The sequence below is a fragment of the Rhizophagus irregularis genome, chromosome 12, assembly GCF_026210795.1.
Source record: "Rhizophagus irregularis chromosome 12, complete sequence".
Classification (NCBI taxonomy): domain Eukaryota; kingdom Fungi; phylum Glomeromycota; class Glomeromycetes; order Glomerales; family Glomeraceae; genus Rhizophagus; species Rhizophagus irregularis.
In genome coordinates, this window is record NC_089440.1 from 113,182 (window position 1) to 138,020 (window position 24,839).

At 30.9% G+C, this 24,839-nt stretch overlaps 4 protein-coding genes across 4 annotated transcripts; 2 read left to right on the forward strand and 2 right to left on the reverse strand.

The window, feature by feature from the left end:
* Positions 1 to 4,850: 4,850 nt before the first annotated feature.
* On the forward strand, positions 4,851 to 5,762 carry OCT59_003633 (uncharacterized protein; the record flags this gene model as incomplete). The annotated part of the gene is made up of 3 exons (XM_066147773.1): positions 4,851 to 4,905; positions 4,996 to 5,119; positions 5,438 to 5,762. 3 exons carry the CDS (start codon positions 4,851 to 4,853, stop codon positions 5,760 to 5,762), a joined length of 504 nt encoding a protein of 167 aa, XP_065996445.1.
* Positions 5,763 to 8,225: 2,463 nt separating this feature from the next.
* On the forward strand, positions 8,226 to 10,868 carry OCT59_003634 (uncharacterized protein; the record flags this gene model as incomplete). Its single annotated transcript, XM_066147774.1, has 11 exons — positions 8,226 to 8,450; positions 8,721 to 8,792; positions 8,859 to 9,095; positions 9,176 to 9,507; positions 9,582 to 9,717; positions 9,810 to 9,922; positions 9,992 to 10,111; positions 10,174 to 10,337; positions 10,422 to 10,481; positions 10,564 to 10,709; positions 10,779 to 10,868. 11 exons carry the CDS (start codon positions 8,226 to 8,228, stop codon positions 10,866 to 10,868), a joined length of 1,695 nt encoding a protein of 564 aa, XP_065996446.1.
* On the reverse strand, positions 10,491 to 12,502 carry OCT59_003635 (uncharacterized protein; the record flags this gene model as incomplete). The annotated part of the gene is made up of 5 exons (XM_066147775.1): positions 10,491 to 11,537; positions 11,601 to 11,699; positions 11,779 to 11,802; positions 12,141 to 12,375; positions 12,435 to 12,502. The coding sequence occupies 5 exons, from the start codon at positions 12,500 to 12,502 to the stop codon at positions 11,421 to 11,423; spliced, it is 543 nt and encodes a 180-aa protein (XP_065996447.1). The 3' UTR covers positions 10,491 to 11,420.
* Positions 12,503 to 21,475: 8,973 nt separating this feature from the next.
* OCT59_003636 (uncharacterized protein) lies at positions 21,476 to 22,229 on the reverse strand (the record flags this gene model as incomplete). Its single annotated transcript, XM_066147776.1, has 3 exons — positions 21,476 to 21,678; positions 21,833 to 22,017; positions 22,225 to 22,229. The coding sequence occupies 3 exons, from the start codon at positions 22,227 to 22,229 to the stop codon at positions 21,476 to 21,478; spliced, it is 393 nt and encodes a 130-aa protein (XP_065996448.1).
* Positions 22,230 to 24,839: the final 2,610 nt, after the last annotated feature.

A 24,839-nucleotide genomic window follows, 5' to 3' on the forward strand; every position in this document is an offset into this window, starting at 1 on the left:
TGAGCTTGAAAAGGAAACGAATTTAACGTTAGGTTTGTTAAATTAAATAGGCTATCATACGTCATTTTTATTTAATCTTACTTACTATATAATATTAATTTATAATTTAGCCTTTGATGGTTGGACGTCTGGTACACATCGTTCAATTTGGAACTTCATTGTAATGACTCCGTCACGTAAAGAATATCTTTATCAACTTTCTGATTTGTCTGAAAATTCGCACACTGCAGAATATCTAGTTACGGTAATTGAAAAGGTTATAGAAGGTATTGGAGAAGATCGAATATGTGCTGTAATTTCCGATAATGCGGCCAATGTTCGTAATGCATGAAAAATTATACATGAGAATCATCCAAAGATTGAGAATGTGCGATGCGTTGCACATTCTATCAATTTAATTGCATGCGACATCATCAAGGAGAAGTTTGGGGAACGTTTATTAAAACGTGTTAATATTTTGATAACCTTTTTTAGAAGTTCTCATCAGGCTAATGCAAAACTTGCTCAAATAATTAAAGAAAAAGGAATTAGTGGAGGAGGATTAAAATTATATTGCAAGACATGCTGGACTACTGCTAGTGAATCCGTAAATTCAGTAATAAATTTGGAATCAGCACTAGAAGAAATGGCCAGCGATCACGATAAAGTGCTAACAAATGATAAAATAAAACCGATTATTCAATCGAGAAATTTTTTTTCAAATTTGCGAGTTCTTGAATTTGTTCTGGATCCTCTAAGAAAAGCGGTACTTTCATTAGAATCGAGAAGAGCTACACTTGCAGATTGTTTTCTGAGCTTGGCAAGACTTGCAGCTACATTAAAAAAGTTACCCAAATCATTAAATCCTGCATTCCGAAGTCATTGTATCAAAGTAATAAATGAAAGATTTGATGAGTTCGATGATGACAAGTATATTACTTGTTTTTTTATGGATCCCAGATTTAGAAACGCGCCACTTAAAAAATGCGCCCTCATGAGAATTATCAAATGTGCAGCTTCAATCGGGAAAAATTTAGGTTTCGACCATTACGAAGCTGAAACTTTATGTGATCAAATACAGAAATATATTAATGAGCAAGAGCCATTTGACCTAGATATCGGTTTTGCTAAAGATAATCCCGTGAATTGGTGGAAATATATTAATACCGAACCAGAACCAGATGTCCTGCCAAGAATTGCAAGTTATCTATTTGCAATATGTCCTAACTCAGCAACTTGCGAACGTGGATTTTCGACTTTAGGATGGCTATTTCATAAACGTCGCTTAAATCTTAATGTGGATAAACTAGAATCCATGTGCAAATTAATTTTGTATTGGAAATCCAATTCAAAAACTGAACTTGGATTTTATGGAATTGATCAAAAAAGAATACTCGTCTTTGTGATGATGAGATCAATATACGTATTGCAGAAGCTTTTGCAGAAGATGACGATGAGGAATATAATGAGGAGCAAGCTTATAACTGAGAGATTAGCCTTACGACGACGAAAATAATACCCGAAGACAATTGCCGTGTAGTAATCGAAAATCTATGGATTGATCAATTTGTTAATTTATCGCATGATTCAATTACTAGTGAAATCGGCGATATTCCAAGAGATATATTGGATGATTCAGATGAAAATAATGCGGAAGATGATGAAGTTGATGATAGTGGTAATAACAAGAGACCCGGAGAAGGTGACTATGATTATGATATAGATGATGTATTAGGTATGGATGACGGTGATAATAATGACGATAATTATGATGATAATGAGGAATAATAATAATGAGAAATAATTACAATAGTTAATCCAATGAGAATTAATTCTAATATCATGTGATTTAAATAATGATACTATTTAGGAAATAAATGATGTAATTATGCAGGGCAAAATATTCGCGATCAAAGTCCAGTTAACATATAATTATGCAGGCAATGCAGGCAATTGTAATTTTATATTATATTTTAAAACATTGCAATTTAATTAAGGAATAAGGATAAGCATATTATATTTTAAAAATAGTGCAATTTAATTAAGGAATAAGGATAAGCATATTATATTAGAATCAATAAGTTTTAAGGACTTCGTTAATTAAATTTATTACATTAGATCAATAAATTTTAAGAACTGCGTTACAAAAAAAAATTTAGAACTGCGTTAATTAAATTTATTACATTAGAATCAAAACTGTGTTTATTTTGTTACAAATACTTTAATTATGTAGAATGTTATTATGTTCATCAGTTCATGTTTTAAACATTATAACGAATTTTAAAATTATTATAAATATTATGAAATTTGAATTTTTTTTTCGCAATTCAAAACCAAATTGTATTTTAATTTTCAAATTGTATTTAATTTTCAAATTTCAAGTTACGAAAAAATCATAAAAATAAAAAATGGCAGCATTAGTACCTTTTGTCCCACCGCCACCACCAGTATTCCAATGGACGATTAACGCAGCTAGGCAATTAATCGCAGAGCGGAGAAACTTACATCAGCAATTCGAAAAAATTGCAAACCGTCATCATGTAAATGCATGGACAATAATAGCAAATAGGGTGTTCGTTGTAACGGGATTTGCAGCGACACCCAGGCAATGCCAAATAAAATGGAATGCCCTCAAACGAGGTTATGAAAACCTCAGTAGGATAATAAATAATAATGATGACGACATTCCTAAGGTTGCTTGTCTAAACCTCTTCAAAATCCTACGATTAGTTTCGTCAAAATTTTACTATAGATTTATTATAGTTTCGGCAGAGTTTTGGCAGTTTCGGCATTTATAATAAGTTTCGGCAGTTTCGCCTTTCTCCAAAGTTTTGCCAGTTTTTTAATATAACTTTAATATAGTTTTGGCAGAATTTCGCTTTTCGGCGAAATGCCATCTTGCCTAAACCCCTAGGTTTCGGCAAGCAACCTTAGACATTCCTATTATAAGCCCAAATAGTTTCGATAGAGCGTGTTTTGCTGATATGAACGATGAATTCTGGTTACAAACCGGTAATTATTATTAATTATTATTTTAAATTAATTTTATTTAGGCAATTCATTCAATTCATTAATATTTTTATTGGATTTTAGATCTGTTTAAACGAGAGTATCGACGGCAGCATGCTGCGCATGATCGACGTCGATATGAATATAGATTGCGAAGGGAAAGAAGAAGGTCGCGATCTAGGTCTCGATCAAGAAGTAGATCAAGAAGTAGAGATAGAAGACGAGATAGAAGTAGAGATAGAAGACGAGATAGAAGTAGAGATAGAAGACGAGATAGAAGTGGAGATAGAAGACGGGACAGAAGTAGAGATAGAAGAAGAGGTAGAAGCAGGGTACATAGAAGATAAAGATATTATTAAATTTTAATTTTTATTATATTTTTAATCGTGTATTTTATTAGTTTAATATTAAATATTATAAAATAAATATTTACATACAAAAAATCATATTGTCTTTATTCTTATAAATTGTTTAAATGCTGAAACTCTAATTAAATCATATAGAAAGTATTGCTGAAACGCCGAAACAGTTTCGGCAAGTTACGGCAGTTTCGCGATTTTGATAGGTTTCGCAGTTTCGGCATTTCTTGATGATTTCGTGAAACTAGTTTCGGCAGTTTCACGTACGCCATTCTGCCGAAACCCTCTAGTTTCAGCAAGCAACCTTAATTGATACTGCCCTTATCAAAGCATTTGTATGTTGTGGTTTACCATGGCATCTAGTTGAATATCCGTTTATAATCGAATTGTTTAAGCGTCTCAGATCTAATTATAGTCTGCCAGACCGGAAGACACTTGCTGATACTCTATTAACACAGGAAATTTTGCGTGTTAATGTAAGGCTATATAGGCTGCTAGAAAATGAAAGTAATTTGACGTTAGGTAAGCATATACAAAATTTTATAAGAAAGTTTTTTATAAATTAATTGATACTTAAAATTTTAATTATTTTCCTTCAAAATTTTAATTTTTAATTAAGCCATGGACGGGTGGACAAGTCCATCAGGAAAATCTCTTTGGAATTTCGTTATTCATCTTGGTAATGGTCAGGATATCCTTTGGAAAATTAGTGATTTTTCAAGTGAGAGTCATACTGCGGAATTTCTTGCTCGACAAGTACAGTCAATTCTTGAAGATATTGGCATTCAAAAGTTTGTAGGTATCGTGACAGATGCTGGATCAAATGTTCATTCTGCACGAAATTTAATTACCGGAAGATTTCCACATATTCTCAATATTAGATGTATAGCACATTCACTAAATTTGATTACAAAAGATTTAATAAAACACACATTTTCAAAAAGAATTATTCAATGGTGTACAGTTATTGTAACGTATTTTAAAAAGTCACATAGGCCCAAAGAACTACTAGAATTAAAAATTAAAGAAAAACAAATTGGAGGTGGTGGATTAAAAACATATTTAGATACGAGATGGACGACTGTTTATGAGATGTTAGATTCAATTTGTCGGCTAGAAATTTGTCTCAAAGAAGTATAACTTTATTATTTTAATTTTATTACTAATCTATTTTGTAATATAAAATTACAAATTTGCAATTAATCTTATTTTTGTTAAATATTTCATTAGGTTATCGGTGAAAACTCTAATATTATTACGAGTGAGGCTGTTAAGACAATTATTAATCAGAAACGTGGATTTTTTAATGATGTTTACGATTTGGCAAACATTATGAAACCTATCAGAGATGCTATTCTCAGTCTTGAAAGTAACAAATCAACGCTAGCTGATTGTTACTTTTCTCTGGCATGTCTTGGTCAATCGATTAACAAGATTCCTGATGAAAATGAAAATGTAAGGTTTCATCAGCATGCAATAAAATCCTTCAATGAACGTTTTAAAATGTATGATTTTGATGAGTATCTCTTAGCGTATTATATTCATCCTAGTTACAAAGGTAAAAAAAATATTATTAACAATATTAACTATTATTTTATATAACAATGATGTAAATAGTATTTTTAAAAAACTAACAACTAATAAACAGGTTTTGGTGTAAAAATGTCCCAATACCAAAGAGTTCAAAGTACAGCTGCACGTATTTGGCAGCAAATGTTAAAGGATCCTAATATCGCTACCTACCTCAAAAAACATGATCATTCAAAAAAAAAGTCAGCAGAAATACTTCTAGCACAAATTGGCGAATTTCATTTATAAACAGCACCATATAATATGCCATACTCTTCACAAGTAAATACGCCACTTAGTTGGTGAAAAATGTGCGTATCCACTCCACCCTATTTACAATTACTCTCAATTAAATTGTTTTCAATCATTCCACATGCAGCAAGTTGTGAACGAATTTGGTCAATCTGTGGATGAATGGTTGGTAAAAGAAGAACGCGATTATTGACTGAAAATTTAGAATCTATGTCAAAAATCCATTCTTATTATATTGCCAATAGTAAATCTGAGTTATCTAATTTTAGTAAAGATCGAACTGCTGAGGAACTTCGTACAATTTTAAGTGATGCCCATCTTTGTGATGATGATGATGAATATGTTGATGATTATAACGAAGAGGAAATGATAAAGTTAGTGTCAAGCCCACCTATTAATGATGATTGTGAACAGGTTCGTCTCCAAGATTTGGAAATTTTAAATGTACTTGATTTAGATTCAATGTTTAAGGATAAATCAAATAATATAACGGATAAGCAATTAGAACTAGATGGACTCAATGATTTTATTCAAGAACTAGACGAGGAAGATGATTTTGATCCAGATTTATTAGTTCAAAATTTTAATTCATAGTTAATATATAATTATATATAATTTTATTAATATAATTTTACATAATAAAGTTTAACAGTTAAATTAGTACAATATTGTTATAATTTTAATTAATTGTTAATAAAAATAAATTAAGTAAACTAATAGGTTTCAGACTTTCGGTTATATTTCGTATATAAAAGTTTCAGGAGTTTTGGGTCAATTTCAGGTTTCGAGTTTCGGAAAAAAAATGCACATCCCGAAACTAAGTTTCGGTATATACCGAAACTTAAAGGGTTTCAGGAGGTTTCGGTTTCGGGCCCCATGTTTAGTTCCCTCCCTCCAGTTTCAGTCTTGGGTTTGGATAATGTTTAGGTTTCGAAGTATAACTTTGAAACTTCAGTTTAAATGGTGAGTTTCGTGACAAATATCACGAAACAAGTTTTTTTTGATTTTTTTTATTAGGAACCATTTACTAACGTTCCTTTTCTTTTTTGTAGGTTCAGGATATCTGGGAAGCTAACTTAGAAAACATGAATCGCATAAAATCATTGTTGAATAGAAGCCATTACTTTCCGTTCAGGTATTGGATATGGCTTGGTAAGTTTCGTACATTTTATTACGATACTGTTTTTTCTTTAAGAAACGTTCTAACTGAACGGTTTTCTTTTTTTGTAGATTATTGTAATGAAATAACAAAAGTAAACAGTTCTTTGGCTCCTTGCTTGGTTAGTTTCAAAGATTAACCTTTGAAACTTTTTGTTTTTTTATATTTGTTTTTCTTTAACATTATTGTACTTAATTACATATTATAATTGAAGAATTAAATAAATTGTTAATAAAATTAAAATCATAATAAATTGTTATAAAATTTGCATAAAATTATGCCAAATTGTTGCTTAATTATCACTCAATCGTCAGAAATTGTCTTAAAAATATTGCATTTGCACTCAATTGTTCAAAAATTGTCAAACCATTGTCGCCCAATTGTCTAAAATTGTTAAAATTTTTCTAGCATTTGAAAGTTGAATTTTGGTAAAATGGTCCATTTTTCTAAAATTTGACAAAAAAAATGCACAATTTACCAGAATTTTCCCGGTAAATTGTGCAATAATAAAAAATTTTTATTTCAAATTTGCAATTTACGTATCATTACAAAAAATTCATCACAATTTACATAACATTGGCCTAATATTGCTAAAAATTCACCACAATTTGCACTTCGTTTACATAACATTAACTAAATTCACTACAATTTGCATTACGTTTGCATAAAATTACTAAAAATTTGACTAAATTCACCACAATTTGCACTTTGTTTACATAACATTACTAAAAATTTAACTAAATTCACCACAATTTGCATTATGTTTGCATAAAATTACTAAAAATTTAACTAAATTCACCACAATTTTCATTATGTTTGCATAAAATTACTAAAAATTTGACTAAATTCACCACAATTTTCATTACATTTACATAAAATTACTAAAAATTTGACTAAATTCACCACAATTTTCATTACATTTACATAAAATTACTAAAAATTTGACTAAATTCACTACAATTTTCATTACGTTTACATAAAATTACTAAAAATTTGCCTAAAATTTACACAATTTACATTACGTTTACATAACATTACTAAAAATTTGACTAAATTCACCACAATTTGCATTACGTTTCATTTGCATAAAATTACTAAAAATTTGACTAAAATTTCTGAAAAATTTCTCAACATTTGAATTAGGAATTCTGTAGGATTGTCGTCATTTTGACAAAATTTGCCAAATTGTAAGACCTCCATTATCCCAAAATTGTAACACAATTTACCTCAATTTACCGGGATAATTCTCAATTTGCCAGAAAAATTCCAGGCAAATTTTGTGACAATGACATCTGTTCGACCTGTAACATAATAGATGCGAACAATATAATTATAGCCCTGTTCATTTCTAGATCGTATCGGATTGACCGAAAAAATGTATAACCAATCAGATCATAGTTACAATTGAGCACAATTTTGATTGATCGGATTGGTTTATATATCCATAATAGCTTATAGGGCAAAAACACGTAGTTGTTGTTTATTATGTTTATTATAAAATCGATCAGGGAAAAACACCAATTTTTGTAGATCGGCTTGACTGACCGCTGACCGCATCAGTAACCAATTATTTTGGGGTACAAATTTGCGATCAATCCGGTCCGATCTAGAAATGAACAGGGCTTATTAGCAGGATTTTTTCTGCCAGTTATAACTGGTGGACCAACTTGGTCCTTCTCAGGTTAATATTAAATATAGATAATTTTCTTTTTAGCGGGGTTAGCCTTCTCATAGTATATTTAAAACATTACTGGCAGTCGTAGTTTTCTGGCACTAAAAATTTGTTCCTGACCCATATTCATCACCCTGCACAATTTCTGATGTTTATCTGTCGCGTGAGTATCAGTGTAACGATTATTTATGCGAAGTCAAAATGATTATCATTTTTTTTGATCAATATGTCGAAAGAAAAACTTATTCCTTACTCACATTATTTCGACGAATATCCTACTGATAGTTGGTCCTACTCAAGCTTTATACGCTACACTTTTAACAAAAGGTTGCTTCCACCTAACCCAGTAAAAGTCTACAATTACAAGTACAAGAAGTGTCTGGATTTTATCGAGCAAAAGTACGACTCTTTGAAATGCTCAAAGGCAATTTCACTAAAGAAATCGTTCAAGGTTAGTATATTTTCTGTGCAAATGAGCATAACCTGTCAACAACACAGCTTGGCTTAAGCCAGGTCAATACTATACGGAATGTCCTCGCGCCACTCTGGGTTTCCTTGGCGTGTTGCTACTATTGTGCTCTATTAGACAAAGCATCGATACTATACAGAGTGTCCTCGCGCCACCCTGGGTTTCCTCGTCGCACATTAGATTGTTAATATATATATATATTTTTTATTTAAACCGTTAACTAATATCCTTACCTTGCTTATTCTTTTGGAGATTGACAAAAAAATGGAAGGAGAATGGTTGGCTAGTCTTAATAAATTAGCAAAAAATGAAGAAATCGAAGAGGTGAGCTCAGGAATATGACATCAATTTTCTGGTATTCTACTCTAACGATACGAACTATTTGCATAGCACGAATATCATGCGTCGCTAAATAAAGATGTAAGGGAGGAGAAGATAATATATTCCAGCCACCTGCTAGAATCACGTAAATCCAAGCACAAAATCAACATAGAGGTAGAGACGAGAACTACCTCAACTGATCCGATAATAGATACAAAAGACAAAGACGTATTTAATCAACCACCATCGAAAAGAGTCAAGAATGATGAACCCGAACAACAACGAAATCCAGAAACTAATGGAGAGGTACGACACCATGTTTTCAATGTATGTTCTGCAACAAACCATCATGCGTAGTAAATTAACTTTTTCTTCTCAATATCTAGATCCCAGCTCACGATGATAAAAGTAACAATGAGAGTATTATGAGCGATTCGCCAATTTACGACGAATTTGCAAGGGAGATGAAGGTGGCTGATGAAACCAATGAATATTACTCTGATCCGGAATCTACGGAATCTGTTAATAATGATGATGTTGACTACGTTTATAGTTCAGAATCTTCGTCCTGTGATGTTGTAGAGAAGACAAAGATAGAGTTCACTGAATTCGAAAAGACATACTTAAAAATGAATGACTCGGACAAATGGAAACTTTCTACGGGAAAGATAGTAGAAGATGCTCTATACAATTTCGGTATTAAATGCAGGCACGAACAGTAAGTATCCTTTATGTATTGGACAAAGCTCAGGTTCTATTATTTGACATCTAACATTTTGCGACTTTCCAAAGCCTATGTCATTCATTTGTGATAGATCCAAATGATAACATCTATATCAATGAAGAAGTTTTTACTGAGGCTGAACTTGATGAAATTCGAAAATATAAACTTATATCAATGCCACAGATGCCCCCAAGACTTATTAACGTACCTTAACAGTTTTCGAGTGGTAGGTAGTTTTATATATCTTGTTAATAATACTATTATGATCATTTACTTATTTGTACATCCTGAATTAGTCTGACATCTCAAGTCTTAGAGATGCTATATTTAAATCTCAGCAATGGGATTCTCCATACAATCGACAAACGCATTTTGATTATGATTGGATCCGAAATACCGCGTACAACTTGTAGGTTCTGTCCAATAGTAAATTATTTCTTTTTATTCCTGGATTATTAATTTCTATCTTGATCTACAGGTTACATGAATATGAAGCGGGGAGTTTAGAGAAGGATCATCTTGAATTGTGGCTCTTGGTTCATGTTTGGAATTTTGTAGACAGAGGATTTGGGAATATCGATGGATTGGAAACCGCAAGGTAGGGAAGATAATACTAACCATTCTACTATGATAAGTGGCTCACATCTTTTTTTGCATCAGGTCGGAGTCATCTAGCCGGGCATCCTCGAATAGGAAAAATCGTAATCGAACCGGATCTGCAATTGTCAAAATGAAGAGAAAGATTATGGGAAGACGTGGAGATCTAATCATTCGAAAGGTTTCTACTGAGTACGGATGTTCAGAGGCTGGCAAATCTTTCGAAGGTAACAATGGGACGAAACTTTTGCATGAAAGAGGTATAAAAGCTCCGAAAATGATGAAGGATATATTTTATTCTTTGTGTGAAGCCGTTGGAAATGAAGAGGAAAAGATAAGAAAACTACAATCTATCGGGTTTATACACTCAAGTAGGTGTTGATGATGGAGTCCCTCACATTACATATTGGTTTTAATGACTTATTTTATCATTTCTCTGTGAATGAAATTTAGGTCTGATGATATTATTACTCAGATTAGATTCCCCTGCTGGCTATACATGCCGAATAACTCGAACAAAAATGTTGGAAGTCCCCTCACAAATAGCACAATTTGGTGCTAAAGTACTTCCTGTAATTATGTTGGCGTGGAAGGCAAAGGTATGTATTTTTGTTTAAGCACTTGTAGTTTACAATCACTTAGGTCTAATAATTTTTGTTATTTCACAGATGATTGTTAAGGAAACAATCGAATTTGTTGAGCAAAAACAATATTCAGAGAATGAAGAAGATACAGACGATCAACTTCAAAATTTATAGAACAGTTGTGAATTTTCTCCTCCACGGAAAAAAATAAATCAAGTGGTTGCTTTCGACTCCCCGAGATCAAAGAGCAAGACTAAAAAAGGGATAACTCTGAACTCTAATAACAAGCCTAAACGAAATTCTAAGAAATGGTCTCTTATTTTTAATCACTAGGTTGTTGTATGTAGTATTAGTTAATGGGTTAATGGGCTTCATAATCTTATACTGCCACCCGGAAGCACTTTATTTTATCAAATTCGTTTCTTTTAATAGTTTACTGCATTTGCCTTAATAATGTATAAGTTTAGCAATAATTAAAGCATTAATAAAATATTTGTTACAATTGTAAAAATAAATAGGCAGGTTAAATATAGCCTTATTATCAAAAGAAATTGCTTAATTATGATAAAGAATCATTTGACCGTTATAAGAAACTAGGGATGTTAAATTGCTTCAACAAAGCACATTAACCAGAATCTGAGCACAAGCTTTTTCAAACTTTTTAATATGTGCTTCAAAAGCTTCAAGCTTGTTTAGCATTTTATTAGTACGAGCTTAGATTATGCTTTAAACGCGTTTATTTAAGCTTATTTTAGCAAAATAGTTCTCTTCGTCTGAGCCATCCATTTCAGCATAATTTACGCGTTTCATCGGTCGAGGCGATCTACGGACTGAAGGTTCTCCCTGCAACATATTCACAATTAAAAAAAAATTCTTCAGCTTATAACTGATCGTGATAAGACCTACCTTTTCTTTACCAACGTTTACCGATTCTTCAACCCACTTATCAATTTCCACGTCGGTAACTTTAGCGATACCTCTTTGATATTTCGTGACGCGCTCTTGCTTATAAAGAGAAAACAGAGATTGTAATGAGCTCATTTTCTATAGTAAGAAAATAAGAATCCAACAAATATGCACTCACAAACTGAACTTCGCGACCGGTCTTCTGTTTGTCGATCGCTTCTTCATTTTATAGAATCGAATGCGTTGTTTTTTCCACGTCTCAAAATGAAAAGATAGCATTAGTTAGAAGACTCACACGAATTAGCTCGAAACGATTGGGGAGGAGTGGTTTAGGTCCAAGCAACCGCAGTCCCCAGACTTACAAACTTGAGTGACCGCAGTCCCCAAGTTTGCCACCGATCAGGGTCATATGAGCGACCGCAGTCCTCATACGCCAGAAGTAAGCGACACGCAGTCCCTACTTCCTTTCAGATACTTAAGCCCTCTTCTAAACGAGAGGCTCTATCCTCCAATGCATAATATATAAAATAGTTTACTTACAACCCAAGTGTCTTTAATGTCCTTCAGAACACGCGTCGTATCTTCTTTAAAGAAATTTGATTCGAGTACTTCCTCCAAATCTTGGACTATCACTTGATATACTTGCGAAAGTTTGCTATTTGACATTTTCTGCTGATAGTAGTCGAATATATTATCAGCAGTTATAGAATTAATCGCAGATACGACATCGGGCTGGGTGAGGAATTGGAAAGTGGTCTTCTGGAGAAATGTTCCACTGAAAACGAAGAATTAGTAAAGTTGCGATGGATCAGACGAAAGACTTGTTCTACATACTTTTTTTTATCGATGCAAGTAGAAAAAGAATTCTGCTGATTCCATGGATTTGTCTTTCTCAGGATCATTCACGTAGAGGTCGAAGTTGAGGGAGAGAGCTTGGTAACCTTGATTTGCTAATAGAGTTTTAACAGCAAATTCGAGAATAGCGACCTTATCTTCCTTGCAGGGTGAGATTATGTAAGTTATTTTATCCTCACATCCTGGAAGCAACACTTAAGATTGACAATACTCTTGTGAGTCATTTTCGTTTCCTAAATGCAAGAAACCATAGTGAGGAAAACTCGTTCCCATACATACATAACATCTGGTATATACAGCACATACCTTATTTTGCGTTATTTTATATGGAAAAGTTTTTTGCGGAAAGTTGGCTGAACTTCACACACCACTACATGCTTTATATCTTGCTAGGAAAAAGATAAGGAGGTATGAGGCGTAATTAGTATTGTTGTATGATGCCAAGAGTTCCATGAAGGCACGTGCAAAACGAAATTTTCATACCTTTTCACATCGAGATCTACCCGCGAGACGCAAAGGTAGTTAGTTCTTGTAGATCTCGGAATTGCAAGTCCCCCAGCCTTTCACAACATATGCTTTTGTCAGCACTATTTGCTTATATGGTAGGCCCTGTGTTGCAACTAGACGCCCTTTCACATTTTTCTCATGTTTGTTCGGGAAAAAAATAGAGGAACTGGTTAGTTTGTATATTTTAATATATCGCACAAGACCTGACTGATGATCCACTTATTTTTTTGTCGCACAATCTGTGGCTCAGCAAAAAAATCTGATCAACACTCAGGATGGATCGGAATACCACTGCAAATTATCTCGCATACTTAGATCTAAGGGCTCTGAGCTAAAATCTGTCTACTAGAAACGTTGTTCTGTGTAAGATGATTTCTAACCACTCCAATGAGATCAGGAGGCGTTAAAGTTTCCACAGATTCTCTACGTGGATAATATTATAACACCCCTTCAGATTGAGGTATTTTAAATTAAGACATGATCTAGCAATTTTTTTGATAGTCATATCAGAAATAATTTCACAAAAGGTAATGTCAAGATGCCGGAGCTTTGGGCAGGAACGAATAATACCGCAAATTGATAGTTCAGTAATCTCTGTGCGATAGGCAATATTTGAATATTCTAATTTATGACATGACTGCGTAATTCTCCATAGACCGTCATACACTTCTCGAGTACGAAAACTCCTATAGTCACCTGATTGATTATCTCACAAATTGAGATACTTCAGATTTGGATATGTCAGTTCTAACGTTCTACTACTAAATCCTATGCTATTTTTGAAACTTAAATGGATTATATTTGGACATGATTTCAAAATACCTATGATTTTTTCATCCCAAAGTGAATGGTAGTATGAAATTTCAAGATGAGTTATATTCGAACTATAAACTGGCTTTTGCTTTCCATGTATTAATTTTATGAATTTCTTCAATTGAGAGCGATCATCTTTACAGTAATTATAATCATCTGAAAAAGATTGCTTACGATAAAAGTCATTTCCTTTTAGCTCAACTTGTTTCCACAGAATAGGAGCGCCACATCTGTACCATAATTGGGAAACAAATAGAGTGGAATAGAGGGATTTATCTATCACCAAAAAATGTAAAATCTGTTCTAATAGTTCTGGTATAATAAAAATTCTTGAATGCGCCATAAATAATAAATCTGTATCTTTAATCGAAAATAAATTTTCTGGGCTGGATCAGACTAAAGATGTTAGCCATAATTCAAAAAAGTGCCATAACACAAAATTTTTATATGCCGTAATTAATTAAGGCTATAAAAATCTTATACAGTAGTTGTAATTATACATGAAGTTGAAATTAAAACCCAAAAGTTGAAATATTTTGACTTGGGAAGGTCAAAAGTTTATTTATTTATTTTATTATAATTTTGAGAGGAGTAACCAATAACGAGTACATAATAGAAGAAGACAACTATTTCTAGTGAATATCTATACTATTAAGGGTTGTGTAGTTATAAATCGCGTATACACAAAAAATCCTGTATACACAACCTCACCCTCCAAGTGGAACTACTCTAACAGTAAAACTACGCTACTGATAAAGGAAATAAAAGGAAAAATAGTATCTCCTAAAAAAGAAAAAGGCAAAACAATAAAAGCGAACAAAAAAACAAAAAATTAGTTCAACCTCAAATTAATTCCCGTATTTTTCTTTTGTCATTAAGACACCGCATGTAAATACTGTCAGGTGCGGAATGGTGTAACATTATAGGTCCAGAGTTGTACTTTATTAAATTAAAAGTATTAATCATGTTGAGGCATCGGTGGCGCTTCAACAGATGGCTCCCATTTGGTAGCCGATATGTAAGATATATCTGACATTGTGGTATTTGAGTTTGTATCCGGTGGTAGAGTACGTCTAAAGAATAAGTCTTTGTTATTCGTGAGGATGTTACGATCTTTCTTTGATATTTCATAAAATGAATTTTCTGTTATAGGGATGTCTTGTATGATGGTCGTAGGAGGATGATATTTTCGGTAAAGGGCCATGGCTTGATTATAGCCGTAATTATATTGTGGTATAGAACTGACGTTAAATCTTCATCTAACTTTGTAATCAAAGAGGTTAATATTATACGTATCTTTATAGTAAATTTTTTGGTCTCCTAGGTAACCAGAAGGTAAAGCAGGTAGTTGTTTTTTCTTTTTGTTTCTTTTACGGACTCATCTGAGCCAGTTCTTGATGCGTCATTGTTTGGCTTTTTCTAGAGGGTTGGTCTGATGATGTAAAGCCTCTATCCAATCTATATATTTGGATGTACGAATTTCTGGCAAATGTTGAATTTGTTTGAAAACAACTGGTCCCCTAACTTGGAATGATAAACATGCTTTATCAGAATTTTTAGTAAGAAAAGGTATTTCACTATTAACTTTGTCAGCGAATTTATACACTGCTTGTATAATGCGGTTCCATCTTTGAATTTGTTGAGGTGAGCGCACAGCATCGAATCATAATAAATGATATTCTTTGTAATAAGGACGGTATTTAGCAATTTGATTTGGATCTGTTGAAAATGGTCTATTGATCACATAATTCACGCATTAATTATCTTGTAATGAACAGTTGTATTTTCTAATAGTGACGGTATAACCAATACCAAGTCAGTTGGAATGAATTTCCTTGTATAATTTAGGCGACCGTTTATGTCGATTAACGGTATTACATATTTGTGCTGCGTAAAATCTAGGATTTGTGAATGGTGATGACGTTAATGAAAAAGGTCAACTATTTTAAAATGTTTAACACAACACTAGTGGTTTTGAGACATTACGAAGGCAGCAGATAATAGGCATTTTTCTTCAGTTTATGTAGAGTTGTTGTACAATTGACCGCAGTTAAAATAGAATCCCAGGTATATCACGTGGTGACTGAATGAAAATCGGATAAAAGTTTTCATTTTTTTGTTGTTATCTGCGTTAGATTCCAGTCTATTATATAGTGCATAAAGTTTTTTTTGTAATAATTGGCGTAGTCTTTTAAAGTATTTATCCACAGTATCTTTAGGAAATTGTCTATTTAGAGAAAATACGAATGTGAGGTATGTCCCTAAAATAAAGTTCAAATTTGGTTTGTTAGATGTAGATTGGAATTTGTGTCGATGATCTTTTAATAATTCAATATCATTGGTGTAAATCAAGTAATTTCTGAAATCTGTGAGTTGTAGATCTGCTTGTTTAGATGTAATAACGTCCTTTGTTTGTATTGTATAACGTTCTGCTTTCACGGGTATTACATGACATATAGGGAGAGACTCGTCGAATTCTCATAGAGAGTGAAAAGGTTTTGCAAGATTTGTAAAGGCGGATAATAGCTTTGGTTATATGTATTTCATTAGGTTTTTGAGTATCTTCAGTCATAGTGTATGTTTGGGAGGACTTTGTGTGGTGTAGGATAAAAGGTGGAACTATAAAAATAGACTGGATGTAAAAGTTGTTCCTACTTTTGACACAAAGAGCAACAGGGCATATAAAATGACTGGAAAACAAAAGTTTTATAAAGTAAGGTAGTAATATATAATGTTTGGAATCAAATATATTCGAATATATTCGAGTATTCATTTAAATTTATAAAGTGTATTCGAATAATATTCGAATAAGTTAAATTTCCTTTTATAGTAATAATTTACATAATTTTTGGTCTGAATTATGATTTTAACTCAGTTAAATTTAAGGATTTAATGTCCAATTAGAATTTTAACTATACTATATCTGGCTAAATGAATACTCAAATAACCACTATGCTTATTCAAATACTCGAATATACTCAAGTTATTCAAATAACTGTTATATGATTCCAAACACTAGTAATATAGTATGTGAAAGTGTGTATAATAGTGAGAAAACTCTAACCGAGTTATAAGAAGTTAAACATTTGTGTTATATTTAAAAAAAATAAATGGTTGACGTTGACATAAATTTTTGTTCTGAATTTTTGTGAGAAAGAGTTTACTTGGGAAAGTCAAAAGTTGAAATTAAAGTAGAAATAGTTGAAATTACATCATAGCTATGTGATTTTTATAATTATAATTTAATATAAAATTTTAAACATGAATAACTCCATCAATATTGATGCTACAGATATATAATACATATCATTGGAATTCTCTTGATAAGCTGAATCCAACTGCATAAAGATCATAAAAATTGAATCACCGGATGCAGAGATCGTTAACTTTGAATTTTAATATTATTGTTTACTATAAAATCATATGACTATGATGTAATTTTACTATTTCAACTTTTGGAGAGGCATAAGTCAAAATCATTTTGACCATTTTGACTATTTTGAAGGTTGAAATTAACCAATTTCAGTTTCATGTATAGCTGTAATATATTTTTTAAAAAATAATTAAAGCTAACATCTTTAAATCAGACTTACAGATATTCATTTAGCTCAAAGTAATCAAACATGTCTACAATCCTATTCTGTCTTTTATTTGTGACAGTAATAAAGCTGATTGCCTTATCATATATGTGATTATATTTAGCTGGATTGCATAGTGGCAAATATTATGTGGGATTAATGATGAATTTACCTGCAGTCTTGTGCCTATTATTTCTTAATTTTTTGATAATTTATTTGATTCAATTACTCTATTCTTTGAATATAACTATCTCTTTTATCATTATTTCAGTGAATTGGACTCAGATGATTCTTTGATTTCTTTAGGTGTCATAGCATCATATAGATAATATATTTCTCAGCCAATGCTTTTAAGATTTGATGTATCTTTATTATATCACATTCTAATGCTATAATCAGGGTTGTGGTAGTACACCTGTATTAGCAAAATTCTAGTACATACTGTATGTACTAGTAAAAATTTCGTACAAGTACTAAGTACACTACTGTACTAGATACAATTATTACTTTTTAGGATATAATTTAACCATTTTAGGTAGATATCATGTGATCAATATTGTTTATATTTATAAAATTAACTAATAAAATTTATTAATAGTATGTACTAAAATTGTATTTGTAAATTTTTAAGTACAAGTACAGTACTTAGTACTGTACTAGTACAATTTCCAACCCTGGCTATAATAAAGTCTTTGATCTCTTAAATAGCATATATTTTTTTTTTTCCGAATATGTGTAATATTTTTTAGAAGTCATTTTTCTATATCTGAAAAAAATAACTGAATATTTATCATGCTTAAACAAAATTTATAATATTATTTAATGCTATAACTTGTCTTCCTACTTGCATATATGCGTCATTTACTAATCTAGCTTATGATGGTAAATTAGATAAAAATGTTGCTTTTCTCTAAATAAAATTCCAAATATCTCTTATATTCTACTAAGGAACTGCATTTTTAGTTATTTTTTGTATATTATATTTAACTATTTCTTTTTCTTGCTTATAAAGCATTCCAAAGGTCAAAGCATATAGCTTTTTATTTTCACCTATTTTTTAGCTGTCTTAATTTTCCTTTTAATATAAAAATTCTCTATGTTTTGATGAAATAATCCTTGCATAAAATAATCATAAGGATATTTTCTTTTTATCTCTTTCATTTAGAATTCTTGTTTATATTTTAATTTATAATATTCTAATATTTGTATCTTCTATCTTTGCTGAAACTTATGTTGGATTTCTTTGTACCAAGTGTTATTTACCTAACAGATTTTATTAAAGATCTCTATTAAAAGCTTTGACAATTTTAGCAATTGTATTTATTTTTTCGAGCAGGTTGTATAAATGCATTGTATATTAAATGTAATGATTTACTTACTAACTAATATTTTTTATTTTAATTGCTAAATTTTCATTTATATTATTTTTCAGATGAACAAATGCAACTAGATTGCCATTACTTTAAGCATCTGCTCTATTTCATCATCTGATCTTTTGTGATTCTCATTATTAGCTATATAATAATAAAATTCATATAATTCCTCTAAACTGCTATATAGATTATTATTTTTATATCTTATGCAATAATTTTCTAGCTTTTCAGTATATACTTTTTTCTTAAAGAATATTTTTACTGTAAGTGTTTTAATATAGTTATTCAGATTCTTTTCAGCTCGCAATTTCTTTAGATAGTCTCCATAAGATTATCATATTTTCTGCCTTTTTGCAATGCTGTTTTTATGATTTTGACTTGTACAAGTTCTATATCTTTATGATCAACCATTTTTGTATCTTTCTACTTCAGTAATAAAAAAACTTTAATTAATAAAAAATATATTTTTTAGTTATTATTAGTTTTTTTTTTACCTGAAAAAAAATATTTGTTATAAAATATCTATATTTATAACCCTTTCTTTTACTTTCTTAGGGGGTATTTCAGATGATATCAGGTAATTTATATAGTCCAATCTACCAATAATCATATGAAAGGGTTCAAATTCTATTAAGTAAGATCTAGCACTTATTATTATATGAATTCAGCCCTATCTTATTTATTCTCTCCAGATATATTTGATGATTATAACTGCAGAGACCATACATATCATGTCGGATTAACTTTCTAATTCTGAGATATTTTAGAAATTTATCATGTTAAAGCTTCCTTTTAACCACATATTTCTTAACTCCCTTTATCTTTAAGATGTTATACTTCTTTTTAGGATCTTCAGCATCTGGATTCTCTGAAGTTTGGAATACTAAATATTATATTTTTTTATATGAAAAAAGTTTGTATAAAAAAAACAAAATTTTATAATTATATTTCCAAATTTACATTCTATTAACCCGAATCTACCCTTATTGAATCCAGTCCGATGAGCTTGATAAGTGCAGTCTGATGGAACATGACATAAATACGACATGTGATAAAAAATAAACTAATTTTTCTTTCCTAATATGGTAATTTTCATAATTCTTAACTAATTAATCACTTAATTACAATAATTATATTAATACTGATAAATCTTCAATCAATAATAATATAAAATCTAATGATAAGAAAACTTTAATGATGTACAAGATTTTGAATTACCAAAAGAATGAAAAGAGTTTATTAATAAAGTTGATACAGATATTAAAAGATAGGAATCTAAACTTTCAGTATAGGTTAAAAAGGTTTTTAATGGTGAAACATTCAAGAGGCATCTTTATTTTTACAAAATAATGAAACAGCATGAAAATATTATAAAAAGAAATTGGAGAATTAGAAATAATAAATAAATAAAGTACAAGTAATATCTATATAAAGAAGAAAAAGTAATAATCATGATAATAAAAGGTTAACTCAAGGTAAAAAATCAAAAAAATCATTTGAAAATATTGAGAATATAGATCCATAAACTATGCCACCATGTAAAAAGAAAACTACTAAAAAGAAATATGCATTAGTAAAGTTAATTAGATAAAATACAAATAATGGAGACCAATAGCTCATATTTGATAATGTTTTTATTTGAATAAAGAATAAAGGTATAAAGGATTTTATTAATTAAATTATAAATTATATATTTGAAATTATACAAATAATTTTTAATATATTTTTCTTTTACTATAAAATAAGGTTAATGTTAAAGTTATGCATAAAAAGACTGAAATATTGTATAAAAACACTAAAATATTTTATTAAAACATGAAAAATACCTATATTTCTTTTGTAAAACATTGAAATTTAGGTTTTATTATAGTAATTTTAAAATTTTATTAACATTTTGATAGTATAATAAGATCTGAAATGTACTGTATGCACTAGTGTATACAAATGCAAAATTTGATGGCTCAGCTATGCCATTGATGTAGCTTCCTGATGGGTTTGTAGGATTATGGCCAATCATGACTTTTTTCAAAAGAAATCACGCTGTTCTGATGTGCATTAAGAAACAAATACATCTTTTTTTAAATATAATGAGAAAAAAGCGCCAATCTCCCAAATTTATGCTTTAAGATTACTTTATCTTGAAAAAGTTTTGCGGAATATAATCCTCTGTATGAGTGAGAGCGATATAGATAGGCGAGATATTAATAATTGGAATGGATTATTTTGAAAATCTGATGTTTGTAGAAGGGTTGTGAGAGTCTCGCAACAATATTAAGCATTATTATCTCATTTAACAATCGTAATATAAAAAAGAACTCTAAATAAAGATCATTATTTTAAGAGTATAAACTTTATTTCGCATTTAATAAGCAAATACAGTGGGATTAAAACTCATGGCAGTAATATTTTAATGGTTAGATTTTTACTAGCTAGTTGTATTAGAACTTTTTTTTTTCTATATTATATATTTTCCATTTTAATTATCATCATAATAAGAATTGCTAACATAAGCATCATGATTGTTGAAATATGTGATAGCTCTAAACCATCACCCTCAAAGATGCTGTAATATTAACCAACCTGTATTTAGTAAGATTAATGCATATATAAATGAGCATTTGAAACCAAATCGCTAACCTGTTGCAAAGGGTCTAATCGTTCTTGACCTTCAAATTTTCTGATCCTCACTGCCACCATTCGCCTAATGTATTTGTCCAGAAGGTTCAGCTGATTTAGTCGAATAAGCATATTATTTACGTACATTGACTGTGTTAGGAATACTTCTTTGTCCAGAACTTTTACCACTATGTTTACAGTTTTTATATGTGGTTCTGGTAGTAGTATTTCTGGTGGAAGCAAAAGGTGAGCAGAGTTTCCTGGGGTTCGGATCCTTACTGGGATAAAGCCTAGACACACTTCCAGAACGTTTTCCTTGTTCATTGTTTGACGGTTCTTTTTAAAAGGTTAAAAAGTTATATGAATTCAGCTTTATTAATCGAAAACATCAATCTGATCCTTTTTTAATAGATAAGACGTCATTCTTACAAGCTCCATCAGGGAATTCTATAGAGGTTTGATAGATAAGTTTGTAAATGTTCTAACTTACTAGCAAAATGATTATAAGTACCTAAAATTTCGCTTATCTCTTTGACATTAACCTCACCAAAAAAGTCCTCCCATAAAAGTACTCTTGTTGGCGGGCTACCATTAGCCTTCGTAATGGCCTTCGATGTAGTACATCCTGGAGAATAAATGATGGGTGGCGGAATAAGCGATAACGCCTCTTCAAGACTAAGTACTGAAAAATAAAGACATGTTGAGGCAGTGTTAATTTTTCAATAAAAGTTATTGTGCGGATGGCGCAATTTATCAAGTCGGCAAAGTGGTATGGTTATACAGGTACTGTAATAGGATATTTCAAATTTTTTGTGCACATGCCGCACATCCTTTCTAAAAAAGGTGTGTGCAAAATTCTGATTATGTGCGTTGCGCACATACCACATACCGCACAGTGAAAAATAGTGTTGAGGTATTACAGGGTAAATAATGAAATTTATATACTGTAACTATTACTTACATATTGGTGACTTTATGATAACATGAATATGTTCCTTGGGAGGTGTGACTGGAAAATACTTAGAAATCTTTTTTGTTGCGAGAAGTTCATCTTTATTCTGGAGTGAAAGACTTCTCAGCTGATCATCATGATCGTCAGGAATTTCCACTTTCCAAAAAGCCTGAGCTTGTCTGCATCAACATCAGCGAAATCAATTTGTTTTTCCATCTTGATGGCTTTTTTAAGATGGCCAACCAGCTTACTACCATCAATGTCAATGGGAAAGCATTTGTGGACGCATTTCCCTGAACAAAGCAGATAAGTGTAATGGTAGTTCGGTGACATTTTACGTTTTCCTTCTCTCCATCTTCAATGAGATTTCGCTTTACCTGTTGTAAGATTAGCAGTGCGTTAATAAGGAAAGTAATAACCGATTCCTCCTCCGGAATCGGCAGACCTTAACCAAGAGATTCCGTGCACGTAGCGAAGGTGAAAGCATTTCGGCAGTCCGATACGCTCTTCTTCCCCAGGAACGCATCCCAAGGCGTAGCACACTTATTACACTCATTAATATTTTTACATTTCGTGAAAAATACTAACCTTTAATTCACTTTTTATTGAAAGTACCTTTTGCGCCGCCCTTGACTTGTCATCTAGGTTGTCTATTAATATTTCAATTTCGCAACCTAGGGAATGATTACATTCCCACACAGACGCGTCTGGACTTTCACTTTCAAAATATTCCCTCCACGAATCTACACACCATTCGGTGTAGGGTTTCTCCTAAAACGCATAATACTGAAGTTTTTTAAGGACTTCTTCTGATAACATTGCTGAAACAAAGTGTAAAGAAATTTTTTAGACGCGTTTTCAATGAAGCAGCAAACTATTTGTGAATCATATTAACAGGTCACTCACTTTTAATAAAGATCGATGTTTTGCTTATATTTAATTCGAAATATCGTTATTGTAAAATAATGAGGGGAATTTATGTGTTTTTTTGTTGTACAAATTTTTTTTAATAGAATAGCAATTAATACAAAAAAGGTTTTTCAATCACAATATAAGCATTGTATTTAGTCGGATGTTAATTTTAAATCACACCGTGTAACGTCCAATTCATGTTTTATACTTTTTTTTATCGTATGCGGAGTAGTCTTAAATCAGTTGACCATAATATTTAAAGTATACCGTGTAACGTCTAATTCATGGTTTATACTTTTTTTTATCGTTTGTAGATTCGATTTTTTGTTCCTTAAAAGATAATCAATTTTAAGCTTTAATAATTAATTCCATGATCAGTAAATATAAAATCTATTAAGAAACTATATATCGTTAATAATAATACCCAACCGTAAATTACTAGAACATTGTAATGCCGTAGTATACCTAGTAAATTTATTAATTGTGGGGCGCAGTATTACATGTAGTCTTAGTGTATAAAATTTTAACTTATTTTTATTTTTATTTTAATTGGACCGAGAAGTCGTTAAACTAATAATCACATGGATTAAGGTAATTGGTCCGTGATGACCTTAAACTATTAGTCACGAGATTTAAGGATAAAAGAAGATCCGAAAGATACTAAATTGGATGAAATCAAGTGATCTGAGGTGTCAAGTGATTAATTTGTTGATCACTACGTTAATATTATAAATCATAATTCAGGAGTTCATGATGATCAAATGGATACAAAATTAAGATAATGGAAATACTTTAAAATAATGGAAATACTTTAATAATTTAAATCCATGAATCGAAATTACGAATTTAGTTACACAAAAACAAACATAAAAGGGCGTGAAGATCAACTTTTGGAAAAGAGAGAAAATTAGACGAATTTTGTTATGAATTATTTATTTTGTTATTTAATGTTATTAAACCAAGCATATTATTGTATTTATTTATATTATTAATAAAGAGTCATTTTGTTAATACCTGAGGTGGCAAACATAATTCTCTATGGGCTCAGGTGTTACAACATCAATCATTGCCGATCATTTGCCCGATTATTTTGTCATTTTTAAGTTTTTGAAGACCATTATCGATCAATTTTTCTTTTTTGAAAATATTTTAAATCATATTTAATTTTTGGATGTAATGTTGAATTAATTTTTTTAATTTTTTCTTCAACAAATAAGATTCGATTTTGATTCGATTATCGATTCCAATCCCAGTACGGGGATTAAATAGTATGACAAAATTTAAACTATATGTGGGGCGTCAGGGGCCTGGAAACTATAGATTTCAAGTTTGAATATTGTGTATAAAAGTTAATTGTCGTCGACAAATAAAATCGAGTAAACAGGAACATAAAAAACTGGTGTGTTAATAAGATCGATAAGAACGCGATTAATGCGATTACATAATCGCGCCACTGGTTGAATAAGTATCAGTATATTAAATATCAAGTAAATATCAGGTCACATCGGAAAATTGAAATTTGCCTGATATGCCTTATAAATATAAGGCAAGAATCGATATGCATATTGCATATGATATTACAATACATGTAATATAAAGAATCGGATTTTTTGCAAAAGGTTATTAATCATCC